We start from the raw sequence: 17429 nt of genomic DNA, 5'->3' as shown, positions 1-17429 counted from the left end.
TGTAGTAAATTGTCATGTCTTTTAAGTCTCTTTTCATCTGGAATAGTTCCTCGACTTTTCATTGCCATTCATGACATTCTAAATTGTGCAGGACAGTTATTTTGTAAAATGTCCCTCAATTGGGGTTTTTCTGATGTTTCCTCGTGATTGGACTAAAATTGTGCATTTCTGACAGGAATACCACAAAAGTACAAGTGTGCACTTGGGGATATCTTCTTTTTTTTTTTTTTTAGATTTATTTATTTATTTATTTGAGAGGGAGAGGCAGGTGGGAGAAGGAGCAGAGGGAGAGAGAGAATCTCAAGCAGACTCTGTGCTGAGCATGGAAGCAGACGCAGGGCGCGATCCTGACCCTGAGATCATGCCCTGGGCCGAAATCAAGAGTCAGACGCCCAAACCACTGAGCCACCCAGGCGCCCCTCAGGATATCTTACAACGAGCTCTGTGACATCTGTTTGGTGGTCTTACCTTTGATTACTTGGTTCAGGTGTGGTTTGCTAGGTTAATCCACTATAAAATTAGTTTTTCCTTTTTTAATTAGTAATTCATATGCTAGCTTTTGAGGAATTCATAATTCTTGCCTCAGTCATTTTGGTGACTTCAAAAATGACGATTTTTTCTACTTCATTATTCTTGCTACATTTCTTAAGTGGTACTCGACCGTAGAGAAAAAACTGCCCTTTTCTCGTACGTATGTATGTATGTTTAGCAGTAAGGATTCATAGATCCTTATTTTATCCCATGGATATCCTTTTGCTACCATTATTTATTTTCATGATCAAAATATCCCAGTTTTGGCCAGTGGTGTCCCTTCAGGTGTCTTCCATGTCCTTTTGGGATGTCCTCATCATATTTTGAGCACTCCATTGCTTTGAGGCCTCACTATGTTCCAGGTTCACCTTATATTTTCACTCCCCCACATCTGGAATCAGCCGTTTCTCCAAAGAACCCAGGCCCTTTTAAGTGCAGAGTGGCATTTGGACCCAAGATCTGCGTTTGAGGTGCATAAAATTACTGTGGAGGCATCTTAAGTATGTAGACCCTTCGGGTGGACAGAACTAAAATACACACGCACAGATACTGACAGCCATTCCTATTTCTGCAGATGTGGAAATATGTGTGGACATAGCTCTCTTGATAGATTAAAAGCCATATGTTCGTACTGATACCTCTGATTCTAACTCAACAGCTCAAGGTTCATTCTATTCTTCCTAGTTTCTATATGATAACTTCCTTTTCCAGCAGTGAGAAGTCTCGTTCCCACTCTTCTCAAAGGATTAACTCATCTTTTAAATGCTACAGCACACAGAAAGCAATTTCAGAATTGCTAGATCCTACAATTGTAAACACAAACCTGCTAACTAGAGTTCAGTATATTTTTCAGGTCTTTCTGTCTTTAGAAGGAGAAAAAAATAGCTCTGTGTTTGAAGTTACTGGGGCTAGCTCCCTGCTACATCCTCCTTTATTGTGGTTATGTTACTCATTCGAAATAGACCAAGATTTGTTTATTTCTGTCTGTATTCCATTTTTGGTTCTATTTTTTCTATCACTGGTAGTGTAATTTTGCTTTTCAGTGTGTAATACTTTAACATAGTTCCAAAAGTCGAAACTGCCAAAAGCATATGGAGAGAAATGTTCATCTTTCCCACCACCTCTTCCCACACGTGTGCTGTAGGTAACCAGACTCCTCAGTTTCTGTTTTACCTTCCTGTGTTTTTGTTGCAGTAGTAAGCAGATGGTGATGTTTGATTTCTCTTACTTTCTTACACCGAGGGTAGCATACTAAATATACAGTACTGCACTTGGTTTCTTTTTCACTTAAAATACTATTTTCACTTTAAAATCTATCCTCTCCATCAGTTCATAGAGATCTTGCCATTCTCTTTTCACTTCTTCACAGTAATCTACTTTGTGGCTCTACCATCATTCATTCAGCCACTCTTTTATGCATGAGCATTTCAGTTCCTCTCATTGTACACTTACAGTTTGCGCTGCAGTAAGGAGCCTTGTGCAAATGTGTTTCATGTTCTTGAGGATATCTTCAGAGTAAATTCCTAGTTGTGGGATTACTAAGTCAAAGGTAAATGCCTATATGGACATATTCAATACTGCCAAATTTCCTTCCATATGGTTTGTACCATTTTGCATTCCCATCCTCAGTATATTAAGTGTCTACTTTCAACAGCTGTCAAGCTTTTAAATTTTTTTCCAATTGAATGAGAAAAAAAGGGTATCTCAGTATGGTTTGAATTTGTATTGCTCTTATTATGAGGAAAGTTGAACATGTTTTTGAAAGTTTAAAGGTCATGTTACTTACTTTTGTAGATTATCTGGTTATATCGTATGCCCACTTTTTAATCTGGTTTTTGAAAGAATTATCAGGAAGAACTTGTATCTCTACAATGCTGAGTCTTCTATCCAGGAACAAAGGCTATCTTCCACCTGGTTAAGTAAATTTCTAGGTCTTTCAGGAGCTTCCTAAACTATCTTCTTAGAGGTTTTGCACATTCCTTGGTACGTTTATTCTTAAGTATTTTATCTACTCTGTTACTGTTGTGAATAGGGTTTTCCTCCACCATTAAAACCTCTTCGTGATTCTCATTTGTGTAGATGAGGGCTTTCGATTTCTGTATATTAATTTTATATCCTGCTACTTTAAAAAATATTCCTATTTTTGAGTTAATTTTGTCATGATTCTCTTGGGTTTTCCAGGTATACTTGTCATACATTCGTGAATAGAGATATCTTTGCTTCTTTTCCAATTTGTTGGCTCTAGTCGATTCCTCTTGTCGAATTGAATGAACTAATACTTCTAGTACAATGTTACCTTGTTCCTGATCTTTGTGAAACTGCTTTTCAGATTTCCCCATTGAGAGTGCAGTTTTTAGGGCTAAGTTGTGTACATCTTTATCATGTTAAGGAACTAGGCATTGATTTTTTTTTTTTTTTAGTGTTTTTATTACTAATGAATGTTGAAATTGTCAAAGGCTTTTTTCAGCATCTATGGAGATACTCAAATAATTTTTCTCTTTCAATCTTTCAATATGATATATTCCAATATGATATATTCCAATTCTATTCTATTCTATTCTATAGATCTTCCAATGTAATATATTATATTAATGGATTTGCTAAGAATGAACCAACCTTTCATTCCTGGAATAAATTCCACTAAGTCATCATGTGTTATTTCCTTAATATAATATTGAATTCTCTTCAATAATATTTTATTTAGGATTTTTGTATTGTATTAATAAATAATACCAGTCTTTAATTTTCTTCTCTTTTCTTTTCTTTTTTTTGTACTAGTGTTACCTTTTTAGGTATTGTATTCTCTATTGCTGCGGTAACAAATCACCATTTTGTCTTAAACAACACAAATTTATTCTTTCATTTTTAGTGGTCAGAAGTCCACAATGGGTGTTACTGGGCTAAAACCATGAGGTGAGCGGGTCTGTGCTCCTTCCGGGAACTCTAGAAAAGAATCCCTTTCCTTGTCTTTTCCAGCTTCTGGAGGCTCCCTGTGTTCCTTGTCCAGAGCCCTTTCCCCCGTCTTCGGATGGGGGAAGTGTCGGACCTTCAGATCTCAAGCTGTATGTGTCTGTGTGCGCGTGTGCGTGCGTGTGCGCATGCACGCGTGTATGTCCGACCTAGGCTTCTGAGCTCGCATCTTCTCACTCCTCTGCCTCCCTTTCCCTAACAAGGACCTTTGTGATTACATTGGCCCCATCTGGATACTTCAGAATAATCTTCCCATATCAACATAATTTAAATCACATCTGCAAAGTCCCTTGTGCCGTGGAAGCTAACAGAGCCACAGTTTCTAGGATTAGGATGTGGACCTCTTTCTCCCTACCACAACTAACAGTGTGATATTTGCTTCACAAAAGGAGTTTGGAAATTTTCTTTGATTTTTCTATGCTTTGAAACAGTTTATCTAGCATTCAGATTCTCTTCTCCTTGAAGGCTTGGCAGAATTCTCCCATGAAACCATAAGGAAAGACTTTTTAGCCTTGTATTTCAGACTGATTTGCCCTATGAACAACATCTTAAGTCGCTTGTCCGAGAAGTAGGAAATACTTTGTCCACTAATGATCACCTTCGTCTCTTTTTTCACAGAGGACAGTTATGGGATGGATGGGAAGGTTAACCGGCCCAGCCCCGCTGCAGATGTCAACTGGCAAGGTCTGGAGGATTTATACAGTGTGAACGGAAGTGTCTATGAGTACAGACGAAACTATACGCTTAGTCTGGTTGACTGGACTCATTACTTGAAGGACGTAGATAGAGTATTTGCGCTGCTGAACAGCCGCGGTGAGCAAAAGAAAACAAGTAAGACGACAACCGCTCGAAGTGACGGGTTCCTGGCTGCATCCGCCGAGCTCTCTGTGCCCGTAGAGACGGCCTCCGCTGAGGCCGAGGAAGACCCGAGTCCTATGGTTGGGGAAGCGCCTCATTTGACCTTGCCAGCTGACCTTCGAACCCTGCCTGTGAACCAACCCACCTTCAGTCCAGAGACGAAACTTGAATGGAATAACGACCTTCCAGAAGCGAGTCGTTTGAATTCTGAACACTGGAGAAATCACGAAACTGAAACGTGGAGGGAGCCCGAAGAGAGAAATCATCTTGAAACCGAGTTCAGCGGCAATGGCCTCTCGGAGCTGGTGCTCCCGCCCGGGCCCCGGATGCTGCCCGGGAGCCGGCAGCCGCGAGCACCTCCCCGGGGCGCGGGTCCGGGACGAGACGTTTTCGAAGACCAGCGGCACCCGCCTGCGCACGCGGGTGCGGATGCCGCTCATCAGCCGCCCAGTCCGGCTGCGGGGGAGCAGCCCACCAGCTCCAGCAGCGAGAGCGGGCGGGCGAGCAAGGCGAAGACCCGCAAGACGGGGAGCTTGCGGAGCCTAGAAGGCAGTGCCGCCTTTCCACTCTCCTCCCATTAGCTGAAATTGTGACCTTACCCTAAACACAGTATTTTTTTAACTTTGTAGTAGTAAACTAATAAAGGCGATCGCGACAGCCAACATTCTAAGCTACCCTAGGCACCCGGGTGCAGAAGTTAGCGCGCTCGCGGGGCGGTTTGCACGCGGGGACTCGGTGTTGTAATTCACGACTTGTCAAGAATAGAACGAGAGGTTGACTTGGGTTTGTTTGTTTGTTTGGGCGGGGGACTAAAACAGTATTATCTTTTGAAAGTGATAGGGATATGCCTATACAAATATTATCCAATCGAGATGGCTAGAATTGTACCTTTCTAAAATTTCTAAAACTTGACGTTCTTCATGAGTTTTTCAACACACTTTCCACTGCTTGCCTAATGTGGTCTTGATTCCTTTTTTAACCACTGGAACTTCTCAGTGCCATCCCGTTCAATGATTTTGCACTTTGAGCTCAGGATGCCATGTCTGCTTGGTTAGTCTTTTTTTTTTTTTTTTCCTGCCCATAGGCTTGTCATAGTCTCACTGCTTGCTCTCAGTGTGACCACGGGACGCAGACCCCAAGAGTGACACACAGTATGGATGACATATTGTTCAGCGTATGCTTCTGCCAGAAAACCTTGCATGTGTTTTCCTCGACTTGCTAAAATTGATTAGCAGAAAGGCATGGCTAACGATGTTGGCAGTAAAAATAAATAAATGGACAAAACAAAGATTGCCTGCTCTCTCTGTGCCTCGCCTCAAAGTGCTCATCCTCTCCCTCAGATTGCTGAATTTTTATTATTAATTAACAGGATAAAAGGACTGAAGACTTCTTCTTTTCATCTTTGTTTTCTTGACCTGGCTAATAAGGTCAAGTGTTGAGAAAATATGCTTAGTTTTGAATTTATATAAGAAACCTTTTCAATAAAACAAACTCATGAATGTTTCATATTTTAAACACACCATATGTTATATGATTATTTTTAAGGCCTTCACCAAGTTCTGATTTTTTTAAGGCATAATTCAAGACTGCTTTTGAAATTCTGTATTCTTGAAAATATTCTTGTTTATGTATTAGATTTTTAAATACCAGCAAAAGGATTACCTCACTGAGAGTTATCAGTACCCTAGCCAACTTCCCAAGAAGGTTTTTTTTTTAGCTTAACAGTGATTTTCTTTTTATTTTTAGGTCATTCAAATGCATAGGTTAATTATGTTTTCTTTAAGTGTTTAAGGCCAACTCTTTTAAAGAAAATTTAATATGTTATAGTTGAATCTTTGATAACTTTAAGTCTTTATCATAGACTCTGTACATATGTTAAAATTAACTAGCTCTTTATCAGATGCGTGTGTCACCAGCTGAATGACAGAAGAAAACATATTTATGGTCATGAATGATGTGCTTTGTAAAAAGGTTTCAAGTTATTAGGAAGCATACTGTGTTTTTTAATCTTGTGTAATATTCTGTGATACTTTTATAGAACAATTCTGGCTTCCGGAAAGTCTAGAAGCAATATTTCTTGAAATAAAAGGTCTTTAAACTCTACCTGTTTCAGAGAAATGAGCTTACCACGTTTTTGTGCGACACCCATTCTTTGCAAGTAAGATCGAGTCCTGATCTCAGTGGACACAGTTAAGCATTAGCTACATATGTAAACCTGCCCCGAAGTCTGTGTGTTCTAGAACATGCTCAGATTAACTACCGCAGCATGGATTTGCCTCCTGGCTTCAGGAAGGCTTTGGCAGAGACAGCACAAGAGTGGCCTCCCCGCCACGCCCCCTGGGCAGTTACGCAGAGCCAGCGTTTGGCTTAATCCTCTCCTGTCCCCATCTTGACATCTTTAATGATTTTTGAACAAGCAATCCCACCTTCCCTCGTGTCACCAGACCAACAAATTATATAGCTGGCTCTGGACAGCACAGATGGAGTTTTCCAAAACAAGAGGACTGATCCACTGAAGGGAGTTTCAGTTCACTGGGGACAGGACCATGGACTTTGGTCAAGACCCAACCACCCTCAAGTTTTTCCTAACTGACAAATGCCATATACTTCTTTCTGCTCCAGATTTCTCTTCTGCAGGTCGAGGGGCTGGCAACCTGTGAAATGTTCAGAGACCAGAAGGTTAATAGTAAAGGGGGAAGAAACAAAAGCAAAGGACTTTTTGAGATGTATTAAGCAGTTCTGAGGTAATGGAGGCAACCATCTGTATTATTTTGCGAGGGCCACCATCACAAAATACCATAGACTGGGGGTCTTAAACAACAGACATTTATTTTCTCACTGTTCTGGAGTCTGAAAGCCCAAGACCAAGAGGCTTTGGTTTCTTCTGAGGCCTCTCTTCTTGGCTTTCCGATGGCCACTTTCTCTGTGTGTCCTCACATGCCTTTTCTCTGTGCACGTGCAGCCCTGGCATTCTTCTTACAAAGACTCCAGTCATATCAGATTAGGGCCCACCCTTATGACCTCATTTAAGCTTAATTACCTCTTTAAATGCCCTCTCTCCAAATACAGTCACACTGGGGGCTTAGGGCCTCAATATCTGAATTTTGAGGGGACACAATTCAGTCCACAACACCACAGTTTCATCAGAAGAGTTTGAGATCATAGTGTTGACCAAAGGCACATCATTTTGCCTCCCTCCTTACTCCTTTCCTACAAAATGTGACTAGGCCAAATGTTGCTACCCTGGAGAAAATTCCATTTTAGTTCAACTCAATAACTATTTATGGAGTACCTACTATGTGCAAAGGGCATGAAAGAGACTTTGGGATTTTGAACAGTGCTTAAAATTTGGCTAGCTGACTGACCTTGTTTGATCTCCGAGGAGCTGATGCCCAGAGGGCTCAGCTGATTCCCCAGTTGCCCATTTCCCACAGATTTAGAAGAGAAAGAGGTTTACCAGAAGCAGGGCCAGCCCCTGCCCACTTTCTCCATTTACACACACACACACACTCCCACCCTAGATCAGGGAAGGGAGAGGCCATAGTGCAACCCCATGTGGGAAAGAGTAGTAGAAAGAACAATGGACATGAATTCAAAATTTGACTTGACTGTAAAATAAAAGGTGTGAATCAAGGATGGCAAATACATCACATCTGTGCTTTCTTTCCCTAAAACGTGCTCCGGGGAGATGTGGCTAATGCATGAGGACACCCCTGCACGAAGCCAGAGCACTTGCACCCTCAGAACCCTTCTCGGTGCAGCCAGCTACAGTGTGAGACACAAACCTACTCGCCAAACCCAAACTAGATAATACCCGAGGCTCCTCCCAGCCTTCCTTAAAAAATAAAATAAAATAACCCTATCTGCAGGGTTTTCGGTTAAGAGAGAAGGAATGAATACTGAACACTCCTACCCCATGCCAAGTGTACTTAAACATGTTGCACTTCTAAAAAAAAAAAAAAGTTTTTAAATGCCTGTTGTTCAGAACTTGCTTTAAAGCTAATATAATCTCAGCTATAAGAAGGTCCTCAAGTCCCCCAATTAATCCAATTCTGCTTGATATTTTCCAATTGTATTGTTTGATATTTTCAAAATTTATTTGGAAAATATCTTCAAAATTTATCTTAACAGAAAACATAAGATCTTAGAGCAATTACTACCTCAGTGTGGTCCACCACCCTGGTTCATTTAAGCCCCCATGACTGCTTCTAGAAGCTGCTGGGAAAGCTGTAATAGCAGCCTAAGCCCCTTCCCCTCCAGCTCCCACTCCACCTCATCCCATACTTGCTAGCTGTCATCACCTGGCTCAGATCTCCGCCTCCTGCTCAGGTATCTTCGGTGATTTTTAACACCCCCCCTACCAGAAGTTCCAGCCTTCCATCAACCCATCTGCTCCCCCTCCTTGCTGTCACTACCAGCTTCCCCTGGATTAGCGCCACCTTCCCGGGTCTGAATTCCCCATCTCAACCGGTAAAAATCTCATCATTCTTCAGTTCCCGTATTTTGTTTTCCCTTCTACCTTATAAAATTTTATCTTTCTTTTCTTTCTGTGTGAACTTTCTTCAACTCCCCCACCCCTTGGACACAGCATCTCGACCATTTTTACTTTCCTTTCCCCCAAGTAAGAGAACACTGATGTTGAACCAAGTGCGAGGCCAATGGAGTGAAAATGACCGGCCACATTCATGACCTTGCCATTTGCCCCATTTATGACCAAGAAACCTACCTAATGCAACTATTGTTCATACGGGTCTAATTAACTCTTCTTTCTCTGAGTTGTGTCGCTGATGCTGAGGACTTCCCCAGCACAGTACCTAGGGGCTTATAGCGAGCCCACTACTGTATAAAATAAGCAGAGAAAATGGCTTTCAGAAAGCAGATATTTCCTTTTGAGACGAGGGAGTCCCTGCTCCCCGATGTCAGGGAAAGCACTGCAGAGGGTTGGGGGACAAAGGGAGCTACAAATGTTAAAGTCTTTGTGCTGAGCATTGCCTCACTTTTCTGCTAGCAAATGCACTTAAGTGGAGGATAAATGTATCTACCTACCCTCTATTCTGAATTTCTAGCCTCTACACCAGTGTGCCTCCTAGGACTCAGGAATTCAGAATGTGTCTTCTACCCCCAGTCCTCTTCCCCGTTACCCTACCTCCAGCCCCAACGGCTCAGGTGACCCGGAGCCAGAGTGGAACCAACTCAATTACTAATGGGTTTCAGCAGAAGAAGAGATGTCATTGCCACCCTAATATGAACCTGGTCACAAAAAGCCCCCTACAACTCGAGCCCAGGAACCGGAAGGGATGAGGTTAGTAAAGCATGTGATTTCCACAATGACCATTAGGTGTCACTCTAGTGCAACTAATGACATCTTTCTTTCCAGCCAGGATCCGCCCCTGGCAAAGCTGCCACTTCATTGATTTCTGAAGTAGCAGAACCACCATTTAGACAAGAACACAGCTAGAACAACTTGATCCATGCCAGGCTTGCTCTTTCTTCGGTACGTAGGATCTTAGCCATTCCAGAAGACCAAAGGAGGGTTTTAGCTTTCTACTGATCTATATTGGTATTAAGAGTTGGAACCGCATCAGACTTTGATGTTTAAATACAAAAGTGAGCACCAAATATCGATCTCCTTGCTTTCCAATGACTTTGTGCAATTAAAAATGTTTTCTGGACCCCCACGCCAAAGCTACAGAGGCCGACTTCGCTCAGCTGGCGATTTTTAAAAGAAGAAACGAACTGGATGCTTTTTAACAGCTCTTAAAATGCTGAGGTCGTACCAAGTCTGGGACTAATGCAATGAGTGGCCACATGCATAACCTTTCCTCTCTCCTCATTTCTTAAAAAGAAACTTTCTCGTGTGTCTATTTCAAAAAGCCCAATATCCGGAATGACTCTGCCTCTCCCTTGAATGTGTGGGATATTTAAGAGAGTTGAGTGAAATCTCTAAATTGCCTAAGTTGCACACATTGCTGAAGAGAAGAAGGTAAACTGGGCAAAAGGGTACTATCTGCCCTTTGTATAAATGGCCTCCACAATGAATGCACAAGGCCATGGAGGAAAATAAGAGTTTGTCCAGAAACCAGCACAGACACACACACACACACACACACTCCCCCTAGTAGCTCCTGTATCTTGGGCCATTGTGGTCCTTTCGGTTAGCTGTGCAGGAGGGGTGACAGAGTGAGAAATGGAAATCAATTGCCCTGCTTTACACCTATGGAGTGCTCCAGGCAAGGTTCTAAAAATAACCACTTTGTGCTCTAAACTGTGACTCATGCTGTTATTTCCGGAGCTCCTTTGCCTCCCTCCGCCTCTCACCCCAAAGTTTGGGATGCCTTAGAAAACTCTGCTGTCCATCAGAAGAGATCTCAGAGACAAACTAATTTCAATCCAACACACTTTATTTTTTTTTTAACTTTTTTTCTTAATTTTCAATGATCAAGTATTCAAGATGTTGTAAACCAAGGCTTATTAATACATTGACAATAGATTTCATTAAACACAAGGAAATTATACATCTTTTAAATTACCGTAATAGGACTCCAAATAAATACTCATTGTAAAAATCACAAAATCAAACTCCTTTATGCAACGACTCAAAACGGCCTTTCATCACCAATACACTTTCACACAAAACACACACACCACACACACACTCCACCAGGATCCTAATGTCAGTTTATCTGACACAGTGTTACATCTCCTTTAACTAAAAAGTTAGAGGCAGACCTGCCTATTTCGTGCTTCTAAAATAACATTTGGGGTTTTGGGTAGAGGTATGTATTTTAAGAAAAATGCCCCCTATAAAGTCTTATCAATTAGTCTGACTTTTCATTTCTACATACACCGTTTAAACCCCATTTGTTCACCCCTTTGGTTTAAGATGTCCCTGCAATGACTTTAGTTTTGGGTATTTTCTCCTCTGATTTTAACATGTAATAGAGAAAAAGACAACACCTTCCAAACCCCTTATTAAAAACACCTTACAAGGGTGTCAGTTTTTTGGAGAAGGAAAGATCATGTGAAATCGTTTTCCTCTCTCTGAAATTATTTGTAGCGTCTGATTATTCTTGCGAAAAGAAATATCAAAAACGCTGAGTTTTCCATAGAAAAGGTGTTCCCCCTTATAGTCTCCATGTTTGCAGCTTGAAGTTCATGGATTAACTGTAGTAACAAGAATAAGGAGTGCTTGTTTTCTGGGAAGTTCTCTAGATTTCCAAAAGCAAAGCACATGCAGTCCCTTGCCAGCGAGACATTGTAAATTCAGCAGTGCATTTCTGTGGTCAGCATGCATCCTCAAATACTTTTAGCACCGAGGCATTTTTTTTTTTTTTAATGTTGCAAAAGCAAATACCCAGGGAGGGTTTTCATCATATTTGACCCTTCTTAGGGCTGAGTAAAAATGAAGTGCTTAAAAGAACCTGTTCAAACATACACAGATCTGATTCCAACGTAGCAAGAAGCCTGGGACAGACACAGCCAGCAGCATCCTGGAAGATGAGGAAAGGAGAGAAAACGAAAAAGATAAAGTGCACAAGGCTACTACTACCTTCGCCTGCCCGCCACGGCACGCCCTTTCATACCAGGAAAGAGGAACTATGAATAACGTGGAGAGGCTACCTACTGGTCTGGAGAACAGAACTAGCAAAGCTGCAGTCTGCAGTCTGGGCCGTTCCGGGATTAGACGGTATTTTGATATCTATCTGCTATTTAGCATACTCCGTCTGCCCCTCTGTAGCAATAGTTAGACTCATGTTTCTGCACCATCGAGGATGTCTGAGGTCCACACACGCTCAAAGTATAACTGGCTCCCCCCGCCCCGCCCCACCCAGACTTGGGCTCTTCTGCTCCCGGGTGCACTAGAGAATTTCCACAAGGTCCATTCAATCAACCATGCAGCTGCTCTTTGGTTGATGCGAAACAGGCTCCAAAAAGAAACTTCCTGGCTCCAAGTCTACCAAAGAACGCAAGCTGGAATTGCAGACCGAGAAGAATTTTCTTGGTCGTTGGTGAAACTGCGGGACTGTCATTATCCTTCCTCCTCTGATGGCTGCATTTCCCAGTGAAGGCATCCGTTCTGACCGCAGCTCGGAACAGTAACAATCCACCAGCTGTTTGGTATGGAACACGTAACATTTTGTCTATGTTCATTTAACATGTAACACTTTGCATATGTTCATTTAAAACGTTTATTTAGGAAACTTAAAGCCCATATTCACTAAAAATTAATGGAAACGTTAACATTCTGAAAGAGGAAGAAACGAAAAAGAAAGCATACACTTAAAATCCCCAGAGCTCAGATTCAATAAATCTGAACCACATTTCCTCATGATTCATTTCAGAAATTCTACTGAGACTCTACGCTGACATCAAAATTGGATTTGCTCTATATTAAATATGAACTATAAATAAATACTTGAGGTATGTTATGACAATTTTGAATATAACACTTAGCTATATAACTGTGAATTTACCTTGAAAATCTAAACATTAAATTTTGATGTTTCCTACAGATTTTTTTCCCTATTCTACACAAAGGAATAATAACTTCTCGACTTTTCAGGAACAGTAACACATCAAAAAATGAAATGCTTTACCTTACTAAATTATAGTCACACCTGTCTCTGTTAACCCAAACCACTGTCGGCATTATATAGTGTAAGAAGTGAGCGATGGAGATAGAAACCTGCTTCTGAACCCTGACTTGGCCACTCTGTACAATCCTAAACAAATCTCTTTACCTCTCTGAGCCTCAGTTTTCATGATCTGTTAAAAAAAAAAACAACACAGAATAAAAATAGTCATCTTGCAAACTTATTAACAGTATTAAAAAAAAAGATGTATATTAAGTGCTTGACAAAATGCTCTGAAAATAGTCAACATTGCACAAAAGCTAATTGGTTGCTTCTCTGCTCCTCCTTTCACCCCCGCCACCTTAGTTCTGAATGACTTTTGAATGTTTTCAAGAACGAAATCTACCTGAAAAGGATAAGGACCTCATACTAATGAAGATAACAAACAAGTGCTCCAGCCACCCACCCTCCCCTGGGAGTTTCTAAATTAATAGGCTAGACTCGCGGATATTATATTTGCATATTAAAGCCAAATAATACATTAATCTACAGAGTCAATAAAAGAACAAGGTGACCTTTCTCCAAAACAAGTAATTCGAAGCCTCAGTTCATGGCAAGTGGGAATTAAACTTTTATAGGAGCTGTGACTATAAAGTAACAAACATGTAAGAACCTCATATCTACAACCAAATGATGCCATTTATAAGATAGTCACTTTAGTTGACTCTGTAATATTCCAAGGATGCTACCGGGACCCAAAGCGTTTGGGGGACACTTCTTCATTGTTACGTATTCTAAAACGTCAGTCTTCTGTGATTTTTACTACTGCCTCTACACTAACCAACAACACATTAATGACACGCCCACTACTTATCGTAAGTATCACATACTTGAGGAAGTACGATATTAACATCGTGTGTACAGTCCAGGCCCATTTCTTTGAATTTTGGCTGGTCAACCTAAAGAATTTCATAGAGTGGCAGATGGTAACTGGCTAAAATAGTGCCTGATAGAGAACTGGTCAATGGTCGTTGAATTGGATGGATGACTGTTCAGGTAGAGAAAGGGGACAGTCCAATTATACCTGAAGAGTCTGTCACTTCCTATCCTGGGGTTCTGAGATCGGCTTCTTTTCAAAATACACTACCAAGAAGAGAGAGATTGTAAGAGTGTTGGAACATACAATCCTAGCTTAAAAAAAAAAAAAAGGTGCTAATCCCATCCAAATTCTCTCGATGCAGTTCTTTAGCAGTTAGAGGAGAATTAAGAAAATACCAGCTCTCCCCAACCTGTGTATCTTTAGCTCCGACACAAAAGGAAACTTCCTAAAGGATCGAAAGGATCAAAGATCTCCCATAGAGAGTAAAAGGGAACCCTGAGGCACCAGAGTAGATGCTAAGTTAATCCACAACATTCTCTGAAGACCTTTGGTACATACCACAGGGAGCAAAGTCGGACAGACGCTAGCGTAATTACAGACAATGGCAGACTTAGGACTCAGCCAGATGAGACCCTGTCACCTGAGACCACTGGCTCCACCCCTTACAGACATTATCCGGTCTAACAGCGATAGCCCTCTCCACAAACTGCATGCCAGCAGAAGCACCATTTGACAACACCGTTCTTAGGTGGAGAGGAAACTGACCTTGAACCCAGGAACGTTCACGCAACTCCACCAGCACCTCCAAGGATGAAGGGCAAAAAGCCCGAATCATGGGACGGTTCTGTCCCTCACTTCCCCTCTGTGGAACAGTGTAAGCCAGCCAAGGAGATCAGTTCCCAAATTAGCCCCTGCATAAGCGTAGACTCCGTGGCAGAAACTGTTCACAATTATATGGGTATTTGGACCTTACAGTCCCTCCTAAGTCCTGGTGGTCAGGATTCTTTCTCTGAGCAGCCAAGATCCCATGAGTTAACTTGCTCCCAGTCCACAGTGCAGTCAGAAGCGTCTACCTGAGGAACCATGTAGAAAGCAGTCTATGTGGCACGGGAGTCAAAGTGATGTGCTGCGAGGAACTGAAAAGGATGATGGATAATGAACCCAAAGTGCACAGAAACGTCCTCTCGCAAGATCACTAAGGGAAGGTCAACAGGAGGAAGGAATCAAAGAGAGGTGCAAAATCATTCTAATGCTGATGAAGTGGAACTCAGTATGACAGACAAGTCGATTTTAAATAATTTTCAATCATGACTTAGGATCATACTCTCCCAGCTCACAGATCTCTCTCATCCTGTATTCAGAGTGATTTTCCTATCACAGGTATAGCTTTCCTGATTTAATTACTCAACTTCAGGAGGCAACCACAGCAATTTTCTGTACATAAGAAAGAAAACGATACAGATTTGCTAAGGTTTCCAGGTGTATAACTAACACGATCATATGGGACTCCATCTTACCTCCGTGGAATTTCTTTTTTCCAACTCTTTTGAGTGTCAAGGTTACAATTCTTAACTACCTTTGTGTGGGCCGATAAGAGCTAAAAGAATGTCTGCAGCATTTTTCTTTGGATGAGAAAGCCATCAGTTTCTCTCCTTATGAGGCATCTCAAATTAGGTTCAAGCCATGTAGTTTAGCACACTGGCTTTAAAGCCCCTGGCCAAAGAATACTGGAGTTTATATTCAAGCTATCAGGTTTATGATTCGGCAGACTCTTTACCTTGTGATGGGGCAGACAGACTAAAGAGAATGTCTCTTATGAAATAAAGTAGCTGTTCCTTTTAGCACGCTAGGCATACGATTCCTTTGAAGCCTTTGAAAAATTCTACCTGATTTATAACTCTGCTATGGCTTAAAATGCTATTAACAGTACTTTAGGGAAAGTTTATTGTCCTCTTTTCCAAACGTATCTGCTTTAGTCTCTTGAAAGAAAAATAACAGGCTGCACTTATATTTTCCCAATCAAAATTGCATAGTTGAGGCAAATTCATTTGTGCTTTGTAGTGGAACTCACAGTAGGTGTTCATATCTAAAAACTCTGATTTGTAAATGCAAAGTCATGGTCAAGCTCACCTCTGTTTGGAGTGTATGCTAATGATATGTACCGCCAGTACACTTCCCGTGATTTTGTTAACCGGGCACCTCTCAGCCTTATACCACCCTGGAGCACGAGCATGAAATTAACGTAGCGGAAATGGTAACACACCTATCTAAACTCCTCCTTCTCGGACAGAAGGGGGGAAAGGCTCTCAGTCTTGTGGAGGTATCCAGCCCTCAATCAATAGTGGCTGTGGATACTGAGTTTTGTTGGTTTGAGGATTGTGTCTTTAGAGGTTAAAAAAAGAAAGAAAGAAAAGAAGGCACGGGTGTTTCTCAAGTTGCCATATTCAACTCAACCAACAAAACTAAAGTCTTCCGTTTTCAAGCTTCAGGAGGGAGGCGACATGGCAGTAGGGCTTTCTTCCAGCCCCGGGTCTGGGGAGGAGCTTATTGCTTGGGGGAAGGGCCCCGGATAGGTCTGTGCGGTGTACGGGATCCCTTTCTGCAGACCAGTCTCTTCGTGGAAATCCCCCTGGCTGCTGAAAGCGGGACAAGATCTAGTCCGGGCGTACTTATCGGCGTTGTCGGTGTGGCCCACCATCTCACTCACAGTGCTCAGAGGGAATTCTCTCCACCTTTGCCTCTGCAGCTCGTCCTCCTTGTACTTAATGGAGTACCAAGCCAGAAAAATAAAAATAAAGCCAACAAATTTGAGGCCGGCCGCCAAGCCAAAATAGACAAAACGAAACGATGTCACGTTGTACTCCCAGCAAGAGCCTTGCACGCCACACTCCTGTTGCCAGAGCATGCAGGTGGTGTCAATCACTGCTCCAAAGTAAATCGGAGTAGGAATGTACGCTAAAGTTGAAGAGAGAAAGAAAAAGAACAACATTTAGCCCATCTTATCAGAGAAAACAGATTTGTAAATTAGCAAGGTGCTTGTTTGCTCTAAAGCCAGTTGAGGGCAGTAGTTTTCTAGTGTTACTTGACTTTTAAATATGTCACATCTTATCATAATATATTTATTATAAAAATGTTCACTAAGTTATAAATACTCTAAATCTTCCAGTGTTCAACTCAGTCAGAATACGTTAATGATTTTTAAGATTGTAAAAATGTCGATTGCTAAAAATTCCATTAGGCAATCCTTTTCACCTTAAAAACCAGATTTTGTCATTAAATACTCAAGAGGCTACACTAAGACCCTTTATGAACCACTAAAATTCAGTACACTTAGTTCTTACGGATTGGGTTCTAGTCCTCGGGTACAGGAAGGGTATGAGGAAAGACACTGTCCCCTATAAGCCAGAAACCACATCAAATGGCAAACCATATAAAGACAATTGGGGCATAGAAATAACTAAGGCATGGGGCGCCTGGGTGGCACAGCGGTTAAGCGTCTGCCTTCGGCTCAGGGCGTGATCCCGGCGTTCTGGGATCGAGCCCCACATCAGGCTCCTCCGCTGTAAGCCTGCTTCTTCCTCTTCCACTCCCCCTGCTTGTGTTCCTGCTCTCGCTGG

General features: G+C 41.8%; 2 protein-coding genes across 10 annotated transcripts in view; one reads left to right on the top strand and one right to left on the bottom strand.

The window, feature by feature from the left end:
* The window catches only part of SULF1 (sulfatase 1), a 167644-nt gene extending 163352 nt beyond the window's left edge, over window positions 1–4292 (top strand). For all 5 annotated transcript variants that reach the window (XM_045810133.2, XM_045810135.2, XM_045810132.2 and 2 more), the window contains one exon: window positions 4120–4292. In XM_045810133.2, the coding sequence (XP_045666089.1) occupies window positions 4120–4150 (31 nt within the window). In that variant the 3' untranslated portion in view covers window positions 4151–4292. The remainder of the gene's footprint in view (window positions 1–4119) is intronic.
* A 6464-nt stretch (window positions 4293–10756) lies between these two features.
* The window catches only part of SLCO5A1 (solute carrier organic anion transporter family member 5A1), a 133415-nt gene continuing 126742 nt past the window's right edge, over window positions 10757–17429 (bottom strand). For 2 of the 5 annotated variants that reach the window (XM_045810186.2, XM_045810187.2), the window contains one exon: window positions 10757–16767. In XM_045810186.2, the coding sequence (XP_045666142.2) occupies window positions 16298–16767 (470 nt within the window). In that variant the 3' untranslated portion in view covers window positions 10757–16297. The remainder of the gene's footprint in view (window positions 16768–17429) is intronic. The other 3 variants (XR_015725829.1, XR_015725830.1, XR_006781924.2) reach the window with 3 other exon arrangements.

This window comes from Ursus americanus, chromosome 9 (genome assembly GCF_024610735.1).
Source record: "Ursus americanus isolate L20-20 chromosome 9, mUrsAme1.1.p, whole genome shotgun sequence".
Lineage (NCBI taxonomy): Eukaryota > Metazoa > Chordata > Mammalia > Carnivora > Ursidae > Ursus > Ursus americanus.
The sequence above is the reverse complement of the archived record's forward strand: the minus strand, read 5'-3'. Positions and strand labels throughout refer to the sequence as shown.